The 15,165-nt window shown below is 35.5% G+C and overlaps 1 protein-coding gene across 1 annotated transcript; it reads left to right on the top strand.

Annotated features, from left to right (window-relative positions):
- Positions 1–10,964: 10,964 nt before the first annotated feature.
- On the top strand, positions 10,965–13,635 carry LOC18014472 (pumilio homolog 11). The gene is made up of 5 exons (XM_024154628.1): positions 10,965–12,006; positions 12,529–12,691; positions 12,780–12,943; positions 13,060–13,309; positions 13,391–13,635. The coding sequence occupies exons 1-5, from the start codon at positions 11,087–11,089 to the stop codon at positions 13,496–13,498; spliced, it is 1,605 nt and encodes a 534-aa protein (XP_024010396.1). The 5' UTR covers positions 10,965–11,086; the 3' UTR covers positions 13,499–13,635.
- The last annotated feature ends 1,530 nt before the right edge of the window (positions 13,636–15,165 follow it).

Genomic DNA, 15,165 nt, shown 5'->3' with positions numbered 1-15,165 from the left:
AATGAAGATGTTCAAGTCGATCATATTTCTAAGATTTGGTGTTCTGCGAATCGAGATAGGTGATGGTGGTTCTCACTTCATCAATGAAGTCTTTGAGAATCTGTTGAAGAAAAACGGAGTGAAACATAAGGTAGCTACACCTTATCACCCATAGACCAGTGGCCAAGTGGAGGTATCAAACAGAGAACTCAAAAGAATTTTGGAAAAGACAATAGGACCAACAAAAAAAGATTGGTCAGCAAAGCTTGATGATGCTCTTTGGGCATATAGAACTGCGTTCAAAACCCCGTTGGGCACTACACCTTTTCAGCTTGTTTATGGTAAGGCTTGTCATCTTCCATGGGAGTTAGAGCTCAAGGCAGAATGGGCAATAAAATAGTTAAACTACGACATCCAGACGGCAGGTGCAAAACGTTTGATTCAGTTAAATGGGTTAAACGAGATTCGCCTTAATGCCTATGAGAACTCTAAGATCTACAAAGAGAAGACTAAGGCGTTTCATGACAGGAAAATAGTTCCTAATGACCAGGTTCTACTTTATAACTCACGGATAAAACTGTTTCCCGGGAAGCTTAGATCACGATGTTCTGGGCCTTTCAAAATCAAAGAAGTTTTACCCTATGGTGATGTGGTTCTATGGAACCGTCAAGGAGGCAATTTCACTGTCAGTGGACAATATCTTGCAGGCATTCAAGAAGAAAAGGAAGATCCGATCTCCTTAGCAGATGCGCCTAAACGACTGAAAACAAGCGCTTAGTGGGAGGCAACCCACTCAGTATTTTACTTATTTCCCTTTGATCTTTATTTTCTATTTTGTTGCTTTGTTTTTGTTTCATTAATTTCAGGTTCTTACAAAGAAGAACGAATAAAAGACGAGCAGAAATCATAAACCGGAAAACGGCAATCACTCCAGCCCCATTGAAACTGTGATTGATGGTGCCATCATTCCAACTACGACTCATTCTTCCGGCAAGGTAAGTACATATAAACACTTCAAATTTCTATTTCCTTATACATCTTTTCTTAGATTTTATCACACTGAGGACAGTGTGAAATAAGTCTGGGGGAGGATGTTCATCTGTTACTAACGAGATTTGATTTGTTTTGAGTTTGTTTTGGACATAAAAAAATTATTCAAAAATTTTCAAAAAAAATTCAAAACGTTTTCAAACCAGGAACATAAATAAACAATACTATGATGATTTAGACCAGTGTGCTTCTACGCTATTTCCTTGTTTTTTTGCTCTTTTTGTGATTTAGGCCCACCAGAGGACTTCTATTCATAGATATTCTTTCTGACAGGATATACTAGCTCATTTTATTTGGACTTAATCTTGACTTAACTTTCTTATTAAAGCATTAGATCAGGGAAACAAATCATACATTCAGGACTCCTCTACCCCTTTACCACTCTTTGTTGATCCTGAATGGCTAGTTCACCTTTAATCATTGTCTGGATCTAGTCTAGAAAATTCACCAAAATACAAACATATCTAGTCCGTTGATCCGTCATGCAAAAATCTACACACTTAGATCTAATTTCCAATAAACTAGCTCTTTACATTCATTAAGTGCATAGTGAATTCTCATTAAAGACATCATGAGACAGCATAAAAACTAGCTAAAGGTGAACTAACCATTCAGGATCAACAAAGAGTGGTAAAGGGGTAGAGGAGTCCTGAATGTATGATTTGTTTCCCTGATCTAATGCTTTAATGAGAAAATAAGATGTCAAGATTAAGTCTAAGTAAAATGAGCTAGTATATCCTGTCAGAAAAAAATCTTCATGAATAGAAGTCCTCTGATGGGATTTGGTAGTGTAAGTACTCTAGCTACCGCCTAGTCTAGTACTAAACCTTGAAAGAGCTTTTATGAGTGATTGGTGTAGAAGCAAACAGGTTGGTTATCATCATCGATTTTGTAATTATTTCCTCAAAATGTATTTGACCTTTGAAAACACTTTTTGAAACTCAAAAGATTTTCGAAAATTTTTAAGAAAAATCAAAAAAATTTGAAAATTTTAAAGAAAAATGCAGAATGCAAAGGCTCATGCAAAAAAAGGTGGTTAGAAAGGGATAAAATCCTCCCCCAGACTTAAATCATATTGTCCCCAATGTTAAATAAATCAGGCAAGGATGAGAAATAGAGTATGAAAATTTTAAAAAGGTTAAGGAAAAGAAAACTTACCTGGTGTTGGTGATAGATTGTGAGATAGTTTTGGTGGTGGTGGGATGTTGAATTGTGGATGGTGGATGATGTGAAGTGGTCTTTGATCAAATGGGATGGATTTGAATCAAGGTAGAGGTGGAAGTGGCCAAGGGTCACCAACTTGTGCTGGCCGCGGATCAAGACATCCCGGCCGCGGTAGGACGCGTGCTGGCTGCAGTTCAAGGCCTAGTGGCCGCGGCTGAACCTCATTTGGCCGCGGTCAGCTCCTTTTTATTCTTTTTTTTTTGTGGCATACTATGTTCTGTCTAAAATAAAAGAAACAAAACTTTAATAGAAAAAGAAAGCTAAACAAAAGCAAATAGGTACCTAAAATAGGTTGCCTCCCATCCAGCGCTTTGGTTTATAGTTCTTAGCTAGACTTTGCAAATAAAAAGACTTAGTTCAAATAGGATCTTGTCCTAAGACAAGTCCTTTTCGAAATCCTCCTGTTCTGTCTTGCAGATTCTTCATCACTCCAGAGTTCTTCTGATTCAAATGCCTGGGCTTTATGCTCTCCTCTTTTGCTCTTAAGTGGTGTAGCTTCATAGAATATGTCATTGTCGATATTGGCAAAAGAAACTCTCCTGTTGGGCCAATCCATGATGGCTCCAGCAGTTGCTAAGAAAAGCCATCCAAGAATAACTGGATAAGAGTCATCTTTGGTCTTCACTATGTATAGATTGACAGGTGCAATGCAATCCCAATCCTTAGAGGAATGTCTCGGGCTATCCCTCTTGGTGTTGCACTTGAATCATCTGCTAAGCTAATCTTTATCCTGGTACTTGAGTTGTGCTTAATGCAAAGTCTCAAAGTAGTTGCTTTGGACATCATGTTAATACAAGCTCTAGAATCACAAAGAATATTGAGGAATCTTTCACCTCTAATGTCACAAGAGATAAGAAATTGACCTTTGTCTTGAATTTTGTGCAGAGTTCGAACTGGTCTACCTTTTTGGTCGTGCGTGAACAAGTCTTTCATCTCTTGGATTGATTCTTTGCTGTCATAAAAGAAGTGGCCTATCATGTGGTCTCTACATGCTTTGGCAAACGGAATTCCCTTGGGAAGAGTTTGAACTACTCGATTGAACTCTTCAAGTGCTTCTTTGCTGATCTTGTTTGTGTAGTCACTGGCTTCTTTGGGATCTTTTAGATGGATCCTGTAAACAGCTGCATCAGGTGATGATCTAGGAAAAGAGAGATACCTGGCTCTTCTGAAATATGTAGAGATGTTCTCTTTAGTCTCCTTGTTGTATCTGAAGAAAACTTGAAGGCAGCCTTGCTTCCATATGCCATCGAATCCATGGAAGAGAGGAATGGACTTCACAAACTTGTTGAATTTGATTAGTCTCTCTCTCTAGATATTCTCTTGGTTATTGGTTCTATGTTGTCATTAGATGAATTATCCCCAGAGTTTGGATCTTCAACAAACAAATCATACTCTTCATCTTCAGAGAATTGTTCTTGAAGCTCATTGTCACAAGTGTAAACCATGTTGCAAGATGCATAAGTGTTGGATTCCTCCTTTTTCTTTGATGCTTGTGCAGTGATTGAGAAGACAGCTTGATCAAACAACCTAGATCTGGTCACAAGGGGTCGGTCTTCAGTTGAACAGGTTTCAGAAAGAGGTTGGAAGTTCTCCCAATCTGAGAAATTATGCTCCACCGCGGGTGAGGAGCTTGGAGCCGCGGTGGAAGTGACTCTGGCCGCAGGTGAAGTGTTCGCAGCCGCGGTCAGCTTCCTCCCGCTCTCCATGCCTGCTTCTTCAATCTCTTCTTCTCCATTGTTGTTCTCTTGCTTCCAGTGGTTGTCAGGCACGTCTTGGGTATCCAAATCATTGATTCCAGAGATCAGATCATACTCCTTATGATCTTTAGAAAGTTTTTCAACTTTCTCTTCTACTTCATCTAAAGCATAGACAACTTTGTCTAAAGTAGCATCAAGCTCTTCTGTCTTTTTTTCAACCTTTGCTACGTCTTGCCACAGCTCCAATGTGTTGTCGTAAGTTTGGATTTTGCTCTCATTCAGCTCCTTATCCAAGTCATCGATCTTGAAGGTTAGGGTTTGCAGCTCCCTTACATTTTGCCGAATGTTGAACTTGTTTTTGTCTTGTTCTTCCCTGACAGACTCTATTCTCTGATCCAACACGTCATTAGCTTTGGTTCTCTGATCCTCCAGTGTCTTCACATGCTCAGAAAGGTAATCAAACATTTTGTTAAGGCCGATGGTCATGTCATCTATCCTTGTTCGCATGGCAGCATTGATGAGGGCTTGGGAGGCAAGGAACTGATTCAGCTTGGCTTCCAATCAATTAATCAGGATGTTAAGTCGATTGTTCTCATAGTTATGATGCATAATCTGATGGGGAAGAGGATGAGATGGTCGACGATTCACCAGGTGTGGCGAATAGGAGTCATCTCGATGGTGTGGAGGTTGCGAGTCTCCATGGTGGTGGTTCGGATTAGGGTTCCAAAGATGATGATCAAAATCACGCCTGGAGGGTGATTCACATGCGCAAGGAGCTTCACACAGGTCGCAAGACCTTCGCTCGGGATTAGGGTTTCTTCTTGGATAACCCTGAAACTAGGGCAAACAGAAGAAAGAATAAGCAGAAAAAGAAAAGGTTAGGGTGTTTATGAATTTGGTTTACTTCCTATGTAGCTTTGGCAGAAACTCGACATATATATAGTCTTCTGCGGCTTCAACCTCCCAGATTTAGACCTCCAGAGACTAAAATCCTCCCCGGCAACGGCGCCAAAAACTTGATGGGCTTGCGGGTCTAGGGTTATTTTTTAACAAGCCCGTTCGTCCTCCAAAAGTTTTAAATTTATAAAACCCTAGTGTCTGCAAGTGCACAAATGTACGTTGTAGGACTTAGGGTGTCGATCAACAGGGAGGATGTCTAATCTGCGGACAACAACAAACTGGAAAGTAAACAAAGTCATAAACCAATAAAAGTTTTGGGGTTTTTGGTTAAAGTGGAATGGTGAAGTGGGCTTTTATTTTAGGCCTTGTGGCTACTCCTAAGGTCCACCAGGGGTGAGAGTTTTCCAGGGCGGGTAAAACATGTGTTTCCCGCGGGTGAGAGTCTTCCAGGACTGGTGAACTGGGTCAACTTGTTCTCCATCTGTCTTTTGATTGCACCGTTGGATCTTTGTGATGTAAAGTGTTATGGAAAGCTGATTGTCTCCTCTTGATAGTCCCCAAATTTAAGCTGGATCAGACGGTGAGAAAGTCTGCATTTAAGGCTGAACTTCTGACGGTCTGACTCTGAGCTGAAAAAGTGGATTTTTTCCTTTTTGCCATCATATTCCCTAAGTTTCCTGAAAAGAGCCTTGAAACTACAAGTACATGGAAATCATTATAAAAGTTTCTAAAACTGATTAAAACTTTTGAAAAAGAATTTGAAATCAATGGTGAAAAATTGTCAAAATCAGGTGTTATCAGTAGTCTGGCGGTAAAACGACTAACTTTCCGATTTCTTTTAGAATAATCCATGTTGACTGATGGTTCAAACAGTTCTATAATAAACCAATGCCCACGTATCAATCAACTAAGATCTCGAGCACAATTCATGGAGGTGTATTTCCCTGCTTTCATCGGGCGTATGCATCAGTGCAATGTTTGCAGCTATTGCATGAACACAAGAAATCTTGTCTATATCAAAACACCTGCTGCTACAAGTTTTACTTAACACATTGACCAGATAGCTCTTCTCTTCAGTTCCAATCACACTGTATTCAAGCTCAAAATGGTTAAGCTTAGTGAAAAATAAGCTTGTTCCAATTGCACAAAGACTATGCAGCTGGTTCTCAACATGCACCAATTTCTTTGTGTTTGATGCATATGCAGTGTCTTTCCTATGCTTGTTGAACCATTCAAAAACTTTTTCAATATACACATCAATCAAAGGTAATAAGGCTTACTTTCTTGCCTTCTTGAAGACAATGTTTATAGATTCACAAGCATTGCTTGTGTCCAAGTTGTACTTGTCTCCTTTAAAGTAGCACATTGCCTATTTTTCAAGCAGAACACCATCATCTAAATACTCAGCTGCTTTTGGAAACCACCTCCTAAAATCAGTGTATGCATTTACGAACTCACCTTCTGTGTATTGTGAACACATTCTCTGTATTTGTCTGAACACAAATCTTTACAGCCATTCCTAGTTTTCTTTCTCACGTTCTGTGACAAATGCCAAACACAATATCCATGCTGAGACTGAGGGTACATCTCCTGGACTACCTTAATGATGCTCCTATGTCTGTCACTCATAAAAACCAGTTCATGATCATTGGGTATAATAGTTTTCAGTGTTTCAAAAAATATTTTCAAGTAGCATCTTTCTCCCTATCAATTACACCCATTACGATAGGGTAAACGTGATGATTCAGATCCTGAGCTGTGGCAAATACTAGCATACCACCATAAACACTCTTAATAAAAGTTGTATCCATAACTATGACTTTTCTCATTGCTCTAAAGCCTTCAATACTAGCACCCAAAGCGAAAGAGATACTTGAACTTATTTCTGGCATCCACTTTCGCACTTGTTACTGTCCCAGGATTAACAATCTGCAACATGTAAAGATAACAATATAATTTTTGACAACTTTCTTCAGGACTGCCCCTCACTTCACTAACAGCTATTTTTTCCCTCTCAAGGCAGTAGAATATGACACACTCACATGAGCTTCATTTTGAACAACTTTGATCAAAGATTTAGGCACATGGGTGTCTACTTCACCTGGATAGGAACCAAACAAGACATCTGCTACTACTTGTGGTGTGCCTTTCCTTTTATTCTGAATTGTGCTCGCGACAACCCGAGAGCATGTATGGATATTCATATACACTCTGATACTGAAATAAGTAGAATCATTCATTCTTACAGCATGTAGATACCACGAACAACCATGTTCAGCTTAATGGCAACTTAGTATGAGTCGCCACAAATCCGACTTTACAGTTTTGACCTCAAATGTCGACAAAAACAAAAAAACAGAATCCCACAAATTGTTGACAAAAAAACAGAAAAAAACTTAATAACCATTTCTTTATTCTCTTTGTCTCTCTTTCTCTCCCACTTTTTCTTCTCTGCAACTGTAGTCAGCCAGTAGCCGTCACTGTAAACCTCATGACAAGAAGACAGTTTTATGTTCTTCTCAAACCCATTTCCTTATGTTATGAAATCTCCAAAATCCCCAAAAAGAAAAAACATTTCATGACCAAGACAATTACAGAAAAAAAAAAATTCTCTCTCTAGTTTTTCTTTTTCTTCTATGCTGTGTTCTCTCTCAGTCGCGCCGGTCACTAAAATCTCTTCTCAGAAATTTCCACAGGTCACATTCTTGTCTGTATAACAGAAATTTGACTTTCTGATGTCTGAAGAGAAGAAGATTATGGATTTAAGGTTTTTTGCTGGTGATTTGAGAGAAAAATTGAAGATTTGTGAAAAATTGATCATTTGTGAGGAGAGAGAAAGATGAATGAAAGAAATAAAATAAGAAGAAAAAGAAGATGTGAGAGAAAATTATCAGGAGTAAGAGTGTTATATTGAAAAGTGTACAGGAGTGGAATAGTGTATTTTTCTATTTCGCAAATTATGAACAGTCACAAGATTATCTACTATAATTACACTTAAAAATTAGGGGTTTTTGCTAAAAATAACCCAAAACTTGACTTTGAATACAAAAGTAGACCCCTGAAAAAACATTTGGCAGAAATAACCTAAAGGGATAGTGAAAAGACTATTTAATCCTGTATGAATAAACAAAAAACGGATGTCCTAATTACCGTTTACTCCCTGACGAAGTCTACTAAAGTGAAAATGAAGTCTACTAGTAGACTTCATTTTATCGAAATGAAGTCTACTAAGTAATTAAATCTGTAAATTTAATTTTAAAATTTTAAAAAAATTATTTTGGTATCAAATTTACCATCATAAATACAGATTTGGTGATGGTGAGTATTTCGGGTAGGAGTTAGCTAGCGGGGAATGGTAGCGCGGTGCTGGCTCAGCGGACGGTCGGTAAGCCGTAGAGTAAACCTTTTTCTGTTTAGATCTTGTTCTAGTTATTCATTAGGTCTATATGGTTATAGATCTAAGGGAACTTCTGTAACACCCTCGATTCGTTCTATCCTTAGAAGGAATCCAGAGTGTTGCAGTATGATACCGGGGACAGTCCGGCTAGAGCACCCCATAATACTCTAACTAAATTAAGTAGAAGTAAATTTATTATTTAGGTTTTAGAAGTTGTAGACTTCAATATAGAAGTCTACTAAACCGAATAAATTAACCTAACGGAAATTTAAACCAAAATTAAACCCAAAAAATATTCCTTATAAGTTTGACCGAACACAATAAGTATACTTCACAAAGAAGTCTACCAACTGTAGACTTCTTTGTGAAGTCTACTGAAGCTTTTTGGAATTTTTTAAATTTCTTAATTTTTGAAAAACAGAAGTCAAACACAAAAATGACCTATACGTTTTTGGTCAAACTACAAAAGTAACTTGAAAGTAGACTTCGTATGCAGACGTAAACAGTAGACTTCAGACGGAAGTCTAAATTCAAAAGTCAAAATACGGTCAACTACAAAAATAGCCTCTTTTTTTCGTAGACTTCTTAAGCTTTCAAATGAATTCTACTATGTTTTTTTTTGTTTTCAAAGGATATCGAGTAGACTTCTCGTGAGGTTTAATGAAATCTACTTTTTAAAAGTCAATTGCAAAAATAACTTTATGTTGACTCATCGACTTCAGTATAGTTCACGAGAAGTCTACTTTCGCGATATAAAAACTGAAATGTGGAGAAATTGAAGTGCGAGGATTACCTTTAATAAAATTGAACTCCCTAAGTTTCTCTTATCCACCCATAACTTAGGATTTCACCGAAATTAAACAACTCAGATGTCGAGTAACCAGAATTCACCGAAAAAGCATGGCGCGAAGCATTGTAATTGTGCCCAGATGTTTTGGAGAAGAATTATGGTAGAATGAGCAAGGTTATGAGTGAATGAGCTCAGAAATTTGTTTTATTACAGCTTTAAAATTGGTTGATAAGCATTTACTCCATTTTCATGGTTGTTCATGGTGGTTGAAGGTATTGAAGACAATGGCATTCTCGTAATTAAAAAGTTTTAGAAGGTCCAAGAAGACTTTAGCCAATTAAAGAAAAATCGAATTATTAGATGTATAATGGCATTTTCGTTAATAGTTTAAGTGGGAAAGATAAAATTGTGAGAAAATGACAAAAGTTGGAGAGAGAAAAAAAAGAGGTTAGTTTGGTGTTTGACTTTGAAATATGAGTTAAATCTGAAACTCTCCCTAAAAATTATTTAATTTATTACTAGTTGTTTAAATTTATTGAAATTTGTTTTCTAAAATTATAACCAATTACTGTACTAATTTATTTTGATATTTGTCAAAATTCTAAATACATTTATTGATTGATAATAAAGAATGTAAATACAATATCATATTAATCATTTTTATTTAAAATAAAATGTTAGTCATTTTATTTTAATAAAAAGGAAAGAAACTGAAATTAAACGCAACTTTATATCAATTTTCTCTTCATTCTATTTCTTTCATGTTTCATCGTAAATTTAAACTAGAAAGAAAACATATATAATATATATAAATAAATTTTATATTACTTGATGCTTTGAATACAGACTGCAATAACACAAATTACATCAATTTTTCCAAGATAATAAATCAGTTCATTCTTTTTGTCTCTCTCTATCTTGCAGTTATTTTTCTCTGCAGCTACAGAAAGGAAGAACCTCACTCTAAAGTCTAGACCTGACGACAACATAGAAGAGACAGTCTTTCTTTGAACTCAAACCTATTTTCATATGTATAATCTGAAATCTCTGAATAACACAGATATTCAATAATAAAGAAAATATAGTAGAAATCTCCCTCTTTTAATTCTTTTTTTTTTTCAGTTTTCACTCTTCACATTTTTCTGTAAAATATTTTATTAGAAACTTCCAGAGATCACATTAGTATCTGTATACCAAAAAATTGATCTTAAGATGTGTGAAAACTAAAAAAAAAATTCATTTAAAGATAAAAACAATATTAAATATAATATTAGATTAATCATTTCACTTTATAATTTTTTCTCTTCTTTTTATAAAATGAAATGATTAGTTTGACATTGGAAAAGTAAAATGCAATGTCAGATTAGTCATTTTACATTAACAACAAAAAGAAAGAGAAAAAAAATAGAAAGATGAATTAAACTACAATTCTGACTATATGTAATGTAATAGTTGGAAAAGTAAAATGCAATGTCAGATTAGTCATTTCAACAAAAAGAGAAAGAAAGAAAAACAAAACAAAAAATTAAACTACAATTATGACTATATGTGATGTAATAGCTGGATAGAAGAAAACGACTATATATGTTTTCTATGCAATTTTACTTGTTTGGTCAACATAATTTTAACTACAACTACGAAATATGTAGTAAAAAAATTGAGTAACTTACGCAGAACACACAAAAGTGTCGAAAAAAAAACTAATCCCCCAAATTGTTGACAAAAAAACAGAAAAAATCTTAATGACCATTTCTTTATTCTTTTTGTCTCTCTCTATCCCACTTTTTCTTCTCTGCAGCTGTAGTAGCCGTCACTGTAAACCTCATGACAAGAAGACAGTTTTCTGTTCTTCTCAAACTCATTTCCTTCTGTTATGAAATCTTCAAAATCCCCAAAAGAAAAAACATTTAATGACCAAGACAATTCCAGGGAAAAAAATTCTTTCTCTCTTGTTTCTTCTTTTTCTTCCTCTGTGTCCTGTGTTCTCTTTCAGTCGCGCCGGTCACTAAAATCAAATTTGACTTTCTGATGTCTGAAGAGAAGTAGATTATGGACTCAAGGTTTTTTGCTGGTGATTTGAGAGAACGACGAGCTTCGCACTTCACTGATTCTGGTTTCGGAGAGTTTCCTACAGCTTCTTTCTCCCACAGATTTCAATTTTCCGGTGACCGTAAATCTCCATTTGTGCACCAACAGCTTCATAGAAACCTTCTAAAGCTGAATACGACAGCTTCTGTGGCGGATTTTGATCTGGGTTTGTGTCAGAACCTCAGTAGAATGAGTATCTCCGATGAACAAAGGGCTATTCTCTCCGGATCTTCTCCGTTTCTGGGTTTTTCTGGCTCGAGGAATCTATGTTCCTGGCTCGACCCGAATCCGTTTCTAGAGGTTTCTTCTCGTCGTGAAGGTTTACTACACAGCTCTCATGGCGAAATGTCTATGGGTAGTTATGTTGGTGATGGTGACTTTCACAGGTCTCAATTGCTTAGCGTGCAAGACTATCCTAGCACTAGTCAAAACAGAGAGCACCTTCCTCGAAGATTCAACGCTTCGTTGAAATGCCGTGGAAATAATGATTTCCCACCATTTTCAGCCATGAGAGGTTCTCAAGAGCTCGCATGTACGAAGAACAACAATCTGTTTAAGGAAGCTTTCAGTGGTAATGAACAAGATTTCCCACTAAATCTTGCCTCCATGGTTGGAATGTACGGCTCTGTGTACTTAATGGCAAAAGATCAAATGGGTTGTAGGATTTTACAGAAATTACTCGAAGGAGGAAGCTTGCTTGATTCGATGATTATATTCAACGAAGTCATTAATCATGTAATCGAAATTGGAACCGATCAGTTTGGAAATTATTTCATGCAGAAGCTTCTTGAAGTCTGCAACGAAGAACAAAGAACACAAATCCTCATAATGTTGACCGCAGAACCTGGATTGCTTGTCAAAATCTCACTCAACTATTATGGGTAAGCTTTTACTTTCAAACCCTGTTTAAGAGCTTGTCATATTAATTAATACTTACTACATATAGCTTAACAGGAACATAGTATGTATTCCATTAAAAATTAATTGGAGTATAAAAGCATTTAGCATTTAATATATCAGAGTATTTGAATTAAAAAAAATTACCTGAAAATTTAAAAAAAAAGAAAAAAAAAAATTAGACGAGTAGTCGTGTAGAGATGAAGCTTTGTTTACATCTTTGTGGATTTTTCTTGATTTACGTGAAAGATGAAACCTATGATGCTTATGGAAAGGAAAAAAAAAAGGTTGAGATCTTTTGAATAATTGTTTACTCTTCATGGCTGAAAAGATGAATTGTTTTTAGTGATTTTAGACAAAGCAGAGACCTTTGATAAAACATATATCAAGCTCATGGTTGAGCAGTCAAGACTTTGACTTGATGATTCATGTGTTTTGGAAATCTTCGACTGTGATATATTCTGATAAAAGCTGAGACCTTTTGCTTGATGTTTTAAATTGAGCAGGACAAGGGTTGTGCAAAAGCTGATTGAGACAGTGAGTACAAAGACACAAATCAATCTGGTTAAGTCAGCTCTTGAACCGGGTTTGCTCTCTTTGGTCAGAGATTTGCACGGAAAGCATGTTGTTCAAAGTTGTTTGAAGTCCTTTGGCCCTGATGATAACAAGGTTTCAAACATAATCACTTCCCTTTCATGTTCTTGAAAATCTACTTAATGTATGCATGATAATTATGTATTTTTTTCTGTGCATGCAGTTTGTTTTGGAGGATGCTATAAGGTTCTGTACTAAGATTGCGACTCATAACTATGGATGTCTTGTGATGCAAGACTGCATTAAATACTCGGCCGGGGAGCAACGTGAGAACCTCGTTGCTGAAATATCAAGAAACTCTCTCCACCTTGCACAAGACCCTTTTGGGTAGCAATACTAATATTTATGAAAAGAAACTTATACAAGGACAATGCATTTTTTGTGAATGATGCTCACATCTTCAACTTTGAAGCTTGCTTATGTGTGTGAAATTTTGGTGGCAGGAATTATGTGGTGCAATACATGATAGAGCAGAAGCTGGGAGGAGAGAGTGTGATGTTTGAACTGAGAGGCAATTATGTGAATTTGGCTAGACAGAAGTGTAGCAGTCATGTAGTGGAGAAATGTCTTGTACATTATCCAGAGAGCAGATCTCAGATCGTGCGTGAGCTCATCTCTGTTCCAAACTTCGAAGAACTTCTTCTTGATCCTTTTGCTAATTACGTGATCCAGTCCGCTCTATCTAAAACCAAGGTTAGTTAGTATTGCATGTGATCATATTTCTTAACATACTCAAATACATATTTAGTAATAGAACTGAATGGATTTGATCAGGGCAATGTTCGGGCGAGTTTGGTTGAGAAGGTACAAAGATTTCAAAACCTTAGGACGAATCCATATTGTAAGAAGATATTCTCCAAGGGCTGCCTCTTGAGGATCTAACGTAGGACTGACTCTATGATCCTTATTAGATGAAGAGCGCTTTTGTTGTCTCTGTCTTTTGGATGTTTTGTTTGTTTTGTTGTACTCTTGGCACTGTCTAAATGACGAGTAATGTATTTTGTGGTAAACCTTTTTGTAATCGGCTTCTATGGTTCGGTATTTTCGGTTTTCAATTTTCTCGGTTTATTGAAAAATTGAAATCAAAGGAACCTTTTTTGTTTTATTATTTTGGTTGGTGTAGTTTGATGTTGGTTTGGTTTAGTTTAGTTTGGTATCTTGTTTATATGATAAATGGAAAGTTGAAAATATAAAGAATACTTGTTTGTTGCGAATCCAAACTCCTAATTTGGAGCCTTAATCTTGTCGGCATCTCATGTTTAAAATCCACTAAAATCATTATCTTTTTAACAACCAAATCAAAGTTACTACAATACAAAACTTTTCCATCAAGCACACATTACTCCTGTCTCTTCACCAACCTCCTGAAACTTGTCTCCTTGCGTTTCCTTTTATGTCAAAACTGAGCTTAAAAACACAGCGCAAAAAATTTCTTCTTTGGGCAAGCACGTGCTTGGCCTTTCCTTTTCAGTTTGCATTTTGCACACTCAGGGTGTTTCTTCCTTCATTTTATTAGTTGATCCTGACTTTTAACTTACTGAAATACAACTGGTGTTCGATCCATACTTTGTTTCGGATTTTCTGTTTATGTGGAATAGTAGATGAAATAAACCTAGTCTAAAAGCATCTTTATTGGAGGTATCTCAATAATTATCTCAACTTTAAAAGCTATTAAAAATAAAGAAAAATTAATTTTCTTAAAAAAATGAGAATCAGTTCTCAAATGAGAACTCTTGAGAACCCCTCTCATGAAACATATGTTAGTATCTAAATGGTTTATGTTCTTTTTTTTATAAATCATATATCTAACATATTAAAATACAAGTAAATAATTTATATGTTATTACTTTTTAATTTTTATAATAAATCAAAATATCTATCTATCAATATCCATTAAACATAAGATTAATTTTTATATTAAAAAATTAAATTGATATTATTAAAATTATAAAAAATTTTTCAGCTATTAAATTATAATATAAACTAGATTCTGCACAGAAATGTTTTTTTATATATTATTTTATAATGTAATTTGTGTTTTTATAGATATAATATTTTTTTAATAAATGATATAATTTTTTTTTTAAGATAAATTTTTTTTTTTTAAATAAATTTGACCACAGTTATTAAAACATACTTTTAACCTATCCATTTCGTTTAATCCAAAAAAATACTATGAATTTAAAAACATAATTTTACTTCATCTGTTAATATTAGGGAAACTAGGTGTGGTAGCAACAATCTAAGAGCAAATTAGCTTGATAAAACAACATTTTTTTATTGGTGAGAAAATACCTCTTACTTCCTCATCACAACAGAACTGTAACATATATTTTGAACGATAATCAAGACGCTTTATACCTCCGCTTTTTTTTTTCCTTACAAACAACATTTTCTCTTTCTTACTTTTTTTCAAATTTTGAATTAGAGATCCATTTCAACACACAACCTACACTTTTCTTCTCACAACATCGGTTCAAACATTTTTTCTCTCTCATCATTTCTCCCCTTTCTCTGTTTCACATTTTTCCCGCGAGGCAGAGATATTC

The sequence above is a fragment of the Eutrema salsugineum genome, unplaced genomic scaffold (genome assembly GCF_000478725.1).
Source record: "Eutrema salsugineum unplaced genomic scaffold, Eutsalg1_0 scaffold_3, whole genome shotgun sequence".
Taxonomy (NCBI): domain Eukaryota; kingdom Viridiplantae; phylum Streptophyta; class Magnoliopsida; order Brassicales; family Brassicaceae; genus Eutrema; species Eutrema salsugineum.
Note: the sequence above shows the minus strand (reverse complement) of the source record. Positions and strands in the feature narration are given on the sequence as shown.